The sequence below is a fragment of the Physeter macrocephalus genome, chromosome 7 (genome assembly GCF_002837175.3).
Source record: "Physeter macrocephalus isolate SW-GA chromosome 7, ASM283717v5, whole genome shotgun sequence".
NCBI lineage: Eukaryota > Metazoa > Chordata > Mammalia > Artiodactyla > Physeteridae > Physeter > Physeter macrocephalus.
The window spans coordinates 158,716,287-158,725,176 of NC_041220.1; the positions used below are offsets into that span (position 1 = coordinate 158,716,287).

Here is an 8,890-nt window from a genome sequence, read left to right on the forward strand (position 1 = left end):
GGGAGGGGCACGGATGCGGGGCGAGCCTGCGGCGGCAGGGGCCGGCGTGACGCTGCACCGGCCCGAGGCGCGCCACGCGTTCTCCCGGGGGAGCTGTCCCTGGATCCCGGGGCCCCGGCAGTGGCGGGCTGCACGAGCTCCTGGGAGGGGCGGTGTGGAGAGTGACCTGTGCTCGCACACAGGTCTCTTGGTGGCGGCAGCAGCAACCCGAGCATCCCACACCTGTCTCTGCTGTCCGCGCCGACAGCCGCGGCTCGCGCCCGTTTCTGGAGCTCCTTTAAGCGGCGCGCTTAAACCCCTTCCTAGCGCACTAGGAAGCAAAGAGGGAAGAAAAGGTCTCTTGCCTCTTCGGCAGCTCCAGACTTCTCCTGGACTCCCTCCCGGCTAGCCGTGGCGCCCTAGCCCCTTCAGGCTGTTTTCACTCTGCCAACTCCAGACCTTTCCCTGGGATCCGACTGAAGCCCGAGGCTCAGCTCCCAGCCCCCGCCCGCCCCGGCGGGTGAGCCGACAAGCCTCTCGGGCTGGTGAGTGCTGGTCGGCACCGATCCTCTGTGCGGGAATCTCTCCGCTTTGCCCTTCGCACCCCGCTGCTGCGCTCTCCTCCGAGGCTCCGGAGCTTCCCCCTCCGCCACCCACAGTCTCCGCCCGCGAAGGGGCTTCTAGGGTATGGGAACCTTTCCTCCTTCACGGCTCCCTCCCACTGGTGCAGGTCCCGTCCCTATTCTTTGTCTCTGTTTATTCTTTTTTCTTTTGCCTACCCAGGTACGTGGGGGGTTTCTTGCCTTTTGTGAGGTCTGAGGTCTTCTGCCAGCGTTCGGTGGGTGTTCTATAGGAGAAGTTCCACGTGTAGCTGTATTTCTGATGTATCTGTGAGGAGGAAGGTGATCTCCGCCTGCATTGTTTTAATTACAGAGACTTTATAACACTTTTTTTAATGTCTAATTTTTTGGATTAATTTTTATTGTAGTATAGTGATTTACAATGTTGTATTAGTTTCTGCTGTATTTAACGTTTTAATACTAGGTAGGCCAGCACCCCCTCATTGCTCATCTTTCTTTATAGTTTTCTTAGCTATTTTACATATTTAAAAATCCACAAACTAGATAATCAATTTGTTCAGCTTGAAACCAGCTTGTTCATATTTTGGAGGAGACTGTATTTGGTTTGTATTTTAACTCGGGAAATTCACCATCTTTATGGTATTGGTGTGTCCTATTCAAGGACAAGCAGTTTTCTTCTATGTGTTCACGTCTACGTTTGTATTTTTCGGCAGCGTTTTAAAGTTTTCCTCATTTGTGGGGGGTACATTTTTGTTCGTATTTTACTGAGGTGTCATTGCTATTGTAAATGGGGTTTTCTCTTCCATTACATCTTCTAATTGGTTATTGTACATGTATAGGAAGGCTATTGGTTTTGTAAGTTAATTTTATATACTGCTCTCCTGGTGAATTCCTTTATTATTTGGGTTGGTTCTATCATTAATTCTCTTGGTTTTCCAAGGTCTGCAGTCGTATCTTATGCAAATAAAGATACTTTTTCTTCCCCACTTCTTAGGGCTCTAATTGTTTTCTCTTTAGAAGAAATGTCTATAGTGTTTCCACATTGTAAAAGTTGCTAGTTTTAGGACTGAGGTATAAATATTTTACATAGTTTATTTTTAATCATAACCCTCATAAACTAAACCATTGGGTTTTTCTTTTATTTAGCTTCCAGAAAAGCGTCCCACATTTCAACAACTCCTATCTTCCATTGAACCACTTCTGGAAAAAGACAAACCTTGAAGAAGAAATGAGAAGTTCTGATGAGAATGAGTGTAAATGTTGGCCAACATTTTCATTCTTTTTAAGGGGTGTAGCAAAGCACAGACATTGTAATTTAGCTAGTTCTTCTTAATGGTATTTTGTGTGCTGTTTGTTCTATTATCTAGAAATGAACAAGGTAGGAAACAAAAGATTTCCTTGAAATATAGGTCAAATTAGTGATTTTGTTTATGCTGCTCTTAATATTATACTTCCCAGCCTATAGCAGAAGCACATCTTCTGATTGATTGCAAAATAGAGAGGGTGTGTACCATATGTAAAGATTGAACAGAATTGAAAAATTGTTGGATATTTGTTCTTTTCTTAATATCACCACTATCATGATAATTAAATATGCTATTAGCAAGTATGGAAATTGTGACACTTGCCTTCAGGTTTCAATGTTCTCAATCTTTAGCATGTATGAGAATCAAATGGAGAGTTTGTTAAAACACAGGTTCCTTAGGAACTACCCCAGAGATTCTGGTACAGCAGGTCTGAGTGCAGCCTAAGAATCTGTATTTTTAACAAGCTCCCAGATGTTTCTGTGCAGTCAGTCCAAACTGCCCTAGGGGACCTCATTATGTAGTGGGCACCGTTAGGTGGTCTATAATTCAATCCAAATGATACAATTCTCATTTGATATCCAAATCAGAAACATGAATTCATGTCATTATGTACACAAATATAAAACTAAAGTTAAATAACATAATTCAATAATATACTATGTGTCACATAGACACAATTTTTAAAGATGCTAAGGTATAACTTGATGCCTTTTTCCTTACACTTAACTATTTTCAATTTCAACTCAAGTATAACCATGATCTTGTATTAGATTGTTGCTTTGTACAGTACTCCCCCCTTATCTGCAGGGGATACATTCCAAGACCCCCCAGTGGATGTCTGAAACTGAGGATAATACCAAACCCCATATATACTGTGTTTTTCCTATACATACATACCTATGATCAAGTTTAATTTATAAATTAGGCACAGTAAGAGATTAACAGCAATAACTAATAATAAAATAGAACAATTATAACAGAATACTGTAATAAAAGTTATGTGAATGTGGTCTCTCTGTCGGAGTATCTTACTGTACAAATTGAATGCCTTTTCCATTTTAAGTAAGCATTTACACACTGCGGCCATAACTTTTACAGTTTGGGGCGTGACAGCAAAACTAGTATGAATTTCTTTTTCTTTCTTCACAATGTCACCGATAAAAGATTTGGTCTTACCGTAGGTTTCAGCCCCCTCAACATCTGATTTTTTTTCTTTCCTTATTAAGTTGAGACCTGTCACCTTTTTACTTAAAGGAAGCACTTTAGGTCTTCTCTCTGGCATTTCCGAATCACCAGTATCACTCCTCTGGCGCTTTGGAGCCAGGATTAAGTAAAATCAGGGTCACTTGAACACAGCAGTGCGGCACTGCGACAGCAGATCTTATAACTGCAGCCACTAATTGACTAACGGGTGGGACATGCTGGCCAAAGGGATGGTTCAGGTCCCGGGGGAGCAGAGCTGAAATCGCGAGATTTCATCACGCTACTGAGAACGGCACGCACTTTAGAACTTATGAATTCTTTATTTCTGAATTTTTCCATTTAATATTTTCATATGGTGGTTGACCGCGGGTAACTGAAACCGTCAAAAGTGAAACAGCGGATGGCGGGTGGGGGAGGGTGGGCACTACTGTAATCATTTAAAATCCTTGAGTTTGGGGCCCTGGGGCTTCTTTCTGGCTAGTTTGATAACTGACACAAAGGTACAGGAGTCCTATTTTACCTTCTTATGGCTATTACTAAAAGGTGCCTTAGCTTTCAAGCTTCCTGGGAATGCCCACCTTCACGGTCTGCTACTGAACTCATAGGCTTTCATCATTTTGGAGTACATCATTGTCATGTCTGTAATGTCAAGAAGGGAAAGAGAAAGGTTATGTGAAGGGCATTATTACAGGGAAAAGACACTAATGAAACCCTGCTACTATTTTCCAGATATAAGTTAACAATCTCCCTTAAGAGACATTCACACCCTCCCTCTTGGTTATTTGTCTCTTGACATTTAAATAATGATTCCTTTATTTTCAGCAGAATCGACTTATGATAACAGTCTTCTATTTTTTTTACCGTGGTATGAAAACCTCAATATATAATGAAATGTGTTGCTCTGATTCCGTCCACCAGAGATTTGCACCACAGACTGTTAAAGCCCCCCGAGAAAGATTTCTCACACCCAAACTAGGTCTTCCTGGTGCCCCCCCCCGCCCTTGAAGGGTGTTTTCCTTTCTTCTCCTTATTTTTCCATATTTGATCTTCTAAAAACGAAGCTCAGCAGGACTCTATGGGACCTTCCCGGGAACATGACTCCTCCCCCTGCCTCTTGTTGTAGAAAATCTTTAGCTCGCTAGGCCTTCCCCAAGTTCCAAAGAGCAAATTTAATAAGAGAAATGAGAAAATGCAGGAACAAAGAAAAATAGTCAATCAAGACAGTAATAGTTTAGCCATAAAGCAAAGTCAAGGACCTTTAGTTCCTCCTCAAGGGCTATGGATAATATCCTGAGCCGTATCCTTGAGTTGTTTTGCAGATACTAACACCCCCACCAGGTGGAAGAACTTAACTGCATGCTGACCACAAGTAGACCCCAGACTGGTTAGAACCAGAAGGTTGATAATGCTGACTCCAGAAATACCACCCAGTTACCTCACCACCAATCAATCAGAAGAATGTCCACAAGCTGATCAGGCCCCCTACGACCCTCACCCCTCATGTTGCCTTTAAAAGCCCTTCCCTAAAAGCCATCCGGAAATTTGGGTCTTTTGAGCAGGAGCTGCTAGTTCTCCTTACTTGACAAAGTTACTCTAAGAGTGTGCTGGTCACCACGTAAAGTGAATTGATGGCTAGAGTTTGGATATTGTCACCTATTTAATCCATTTTAAAGGAGTTTTCAGGTCTGTATTGGATGCTGTGCTCAGAACTGGGCTGGGGGCTCTGAGATACATAAAAGCATTACCAGGTTTGGTACCTGATGGTGTAGACGCTCTTAACACAACTCTTTTTCGACTGATTTTATAATTGATTTATATAATAAATATAAAGCAACTGAAGGCATTGGGATACATTCCAAGACATATGGGAGGTCAAGAGTCCTGGACAGTCAGATGGCAACTTTGTCCCTGGAAGTGAAAAGCAGACTGAAGCCACAGAAACCCGAGCACAGAAGTACACATAAGACCACAGGCGTGTGTAAATCGAGTATTTACTGAGTGTCTGCTTCGTGCTCAACACTACTCAGACATTGTGGGCAAATACAAAAGATTTAAGAGATTGGGAGCCCACTTCACAGGGTGACATTCAGTTGGGATCTCCAGGCACTCCACAGTTAGAGAGCAACGGAAGCGAGATTCAGATGGTGAGCAAGCAGCTTGGAAGTGAGACGGCAATGTCCTCCAATGGCTCTCTGGATTCTTCTCTCTTCTGTAGCCCTGTCACCCTGAAGAAGGCATGTTCCAGTCCAATCATCACTGGGGGAAATCACTAGAGTACTTAGATCAAGTTAATGTGAAGAGAGCATGGCATCCTTTACACTTGAATTAAATCCAAATGAACAGTGCGTGCTGTTCTCCATCCCTGCAGCTCCATCCGTTCACAGGCACCCAGGTTCCACACCAGAGCCCAACACCTGCTCCTGCCACGTCTCCTTTCTTTTCAACTCCAGCAACACAACGGACATTTCCATTGCTTTTACCCCTGAACAGCGTGTGAGGCCAAAGACAAACTTTCTCTATTATCAAATAGAAACACCTCTTTCAGGAAACAGAAAAGTCAAATCCTGAGGCAGAAACAAACACTAAAGGCGATGCAAGTGAAGATGCCCTCTCCTCAGGCATGTCTTCTTTGGACAACTTTTCCTGAACAGCGACATAGCTTTGACATTTAATGACATCCTTATAATCTCCTATGTTCTGTACTATGAAATTAACATTTACATACAATAAGATCACCTCAAGAGGAAATAAAAAGAGATTTTTCTAAAACGAAGTCTGAACATCATCACTATTTTGGAATCCTGAATTATTTTCTCCTTTACTCAAGTCCACGGAGCCATAAGGATTTTCTTCAGTGCTTGCTCGATTTTTCCTGTTAAATAAAGTGAAGTCACCTTAATATTGTGATCTTAGAATGACACGGCCTCCCTTGGACTCCACTGGGCCCAGGCATCTTTTTCCTCTCAGCATCTAATCACCTATACTCATTTGCATACCAGTCCCCTCTCAATGGACTACAGGCACCCAGAGTGCATCGGATTCACTTCTTTAGGCCCATGACTGGTCGGCACGATGGCTGGCAGAGAACAGGAGACTGGTTAGGGTATAAGCTCTGGAGTCGGCGAGCAGGGGCCTCTGTGTCTCAGTTTGCCTATTCGGCAAATGATGGCAATCATGTGAAGTCAATGAAATAATGCTGGCAGAGTACTCACGGTACTTGGCATGTAATCCTCAATAAATATTGACCATTATTATTATTTTTGGGAACTCAGTGGTCATTCAGCCAATCACTTCATTTTACAAAGCTTCCCCACTAAATTATCAACTTCCAAAGTATAAAGATCAGGGTAGGCCTGCTTTGTGGTACAATAACCAGCTTTAGAAACCAAGCATATATCCTCACGTGTTACTGACTAGCCGTGCAAACTTGAGAAAGTTTCTTGGCCTCTCTGAATCTCAGTTTTATATATACATGAAGATAATTACATATTTACATCATACAATCACTGAGAACACTAGTGTAAGAAATACATGAGCAGGGTTGACAGTCTTATTTTTGCATGTACCTTCTATTAACGTAGTGTGTAGCATGAAGGAGGGGCTTCCAAATAATTTCTTTAATGAATTAACTTTGGAATAGCGTCTCACGTGCAAGTTTTTAGTATGTAGAGGAGCGCTTGTTAAACCGTAATGTGTGTCCAAGTCTGCAGGTCTTACTAAAACACAGATTCTGATTCATTGGGTGTCCAAAAACCTGATCGTTTTTCAGAAAGACTCACAGACTTAGAAAACAAACTTATGATTACCAAAGAGGAAAGGGCAGGGAGGGATAAATTAGGAGACTGTGATTAACATATATACACTACTGTATATAAAACAGATAATCAACAAGGACCTACTGTATAACACAGGGAACTCTATACTCTGTAATAACCTATATGGGAAAAGAATCTGAAAAAGAAGAGATATATGTATAACTAAATCACTTTGCTGTACACCTAAAACTAACACAACGTTGTAAATCAACTATAATATAAAATAAAAATTTTTTAAAAACCGATCGTTTTTGTTGGCTTTGGGAAGGGAACTTGGAAGCAAAGAGTGACAGAAGACTCTGTGTATCCTTTTGTACTTAAAAAATTTTAACTATATGAATGTATTCTAGTAAATGCCTATTTTAAAAAATGAAGTTACTTGGGAGAACAAATAATATAGTGAAGAAAATTGAGCAAAATAGACTAGTGCATGTAAAAATTACAGAACATGTTTAAACAACCGAAAGTGTGCAAAGAGTTTTGTCAGGTGCTAGAAAATATATATAAGCCCAACAAACGTAAATGATGTCTCAAGGTCAGAAAACAAATCTAGTGGCAGGGCAAGCCTATACATCAGGTCTCTGGTGATTTAAATCCTCCATGAACTTGGATCTTCAACTCAAGAACAAATTAGAGGGTGCCTGACCCCATGAACTGAGGGGATAGTAGGGCGTCTGTGCTATCAGAGGAGGGATGAAGAGGATTTGAGGGTAGCAGTTTGGAGCAAATCTCAGAGCTCATTCTCGAATGATTTCACAGCTCAAATCCATCACTAATCCAGCCTCTAAGGTCAGTTCTAGACCGAGGAGGACTCATCAGTAAGGATAATGCCCTGAGCCCACTCACTCCTGCTGGGCTTGGAGTGCCTCTTAGCAGTGGGGCAATGATGCTGTGGGCCAGGCTGGAGTTTACCAGGGCACACCAGCCAACTCCAGGCTGGACATGTCCTGTATGGTGGGGCTTTGCTAGGGAGGCAAAGTGCTGATGAAATCTGGTAAATTTCTAGGGGAAGCATAAGAATATTTAGCTGCGAAATTGTCCAAATAAGTAACTGGCTTGTACAACCTACCACTTACTGCAAAATTTCCAGTTAGTTTTCCCTAAACCTTTCTGTTTTACGATAGATAAGTCTAAGAAAGGTCACTTACTTTCTTCGATCTCTGATCCCAGTGAAGCTGAGCACAGCAATACCAATCACTACCACTCCCATCACGACCCCAAAGATAATCAGCCATATGGTGACAGGTGGCTCGTAAGGGGGTCCCAGCGTCGGCTCAATCCCCAGAAACTCCAGGCTGTTGTCATCCAGGCGGAAAGCATCATTGATACGGCCCCGGGACATCCTATTCCCAAAAGCAAAACTGTGTGCAATTATTTACTCCTTATACCATCATTCCCAAACGGATGTGATAAGGCTTATCCTAAAAATGTATACCGAAAAAAGCAATGAAATCAAAGTAAATAACCAGGTTCAGTGAAAGATTTGAGTTTTGACAATTATACATCTTTCCTATCTTGTAACCTAGATTAGGGTTGGAAACAGCTCCATTGGAAAATTAGGCTGCAAGTGTGGAAACGTGCAAATGGTTGGCATTTGTTCATTTGTGACTACTGTGTTGGAAAGGCAAAGTTAGCATGTTTGGTAAGAATTTCCCTTCTGTCAGGGTATGTCTACAATGATGTTATATCAAATAATGGAAAAGGACAATTGCATCCACCTCTTCTACAAATGAAACAGTCCCTCTACACAAGTCTCGACAGTTGTATTTTCCAAATGAAAGGTGTTGACATCCAAAATTATCAGTAAAAGGCAGCACTGGGGAGAAATACAGGGAAGAAGCCTTTGCCAAAAAAAAGGTGAGGATTATTTTTAAAACAAAAAACAGTGAAATGTTCAATATTCTAGATTGAAAACCAAAGTGTCTGGCTGGTATAGGGCAGGTCAGGAGGAAGTCGAGAGAGAGAGAGAGAGAGAGAGAGAGAGAGAGAGAGAGAGAGAGAGAGA

The 8,890-nt window shown here is 42.1% G+C and overlaps 2 protein-coding genes across 3 annotated transcripts in view; one reads left to right on the forward strand and one right to left on the reverse strand.

The window, feature by feature from the left end:
• BMX (BMX non-receptor tyrosine kinase) overlaps positions 1-2,176 on the forward strand; it is a 57,812-nt gene extending 55,636 nt beyond the window's left edge. The window contains exon 19 of the mRNA XM_028491545.1: positions 1,707-2,176. Coding sequence (XP_028347346.1) covers positions 1,707-1,781 — 75 coding nt within the window. The 3' untranslated portion in view covers positions 1,782-2,176. The remainder of the gene's footprint in view (positions 1-1,706) is intronic.
• Positions 2,177-4,919: 2,743 nt separating this feature from the next.
• Positions 4,920-8,890, reverse strand: part of ACE2 (angiotensin converting enzyme 2) — a 97,063-nt gene continuing 93,092 nt past the window's right edge. For both annotated transcript variants that reach the window (XM_055086327.1, XM_055086326.1), the window contains 2 exons: positions 8,034-8,228; positions 4,920-5,942 (listed from right to left, as the gene is read on the reverse strand). In XM_055086327.1, coding sequence (XP_054942302.1) covers positions 5,834-5,942; positions 8,034-8,228 — 304 coding nt within the window. In that variant the 3' untranslated portion in view covers positions 4,920-5,833. The remainder of the gene's footprint in view (positions 5,943-8,033; positions 8,229-8,890) is intronic.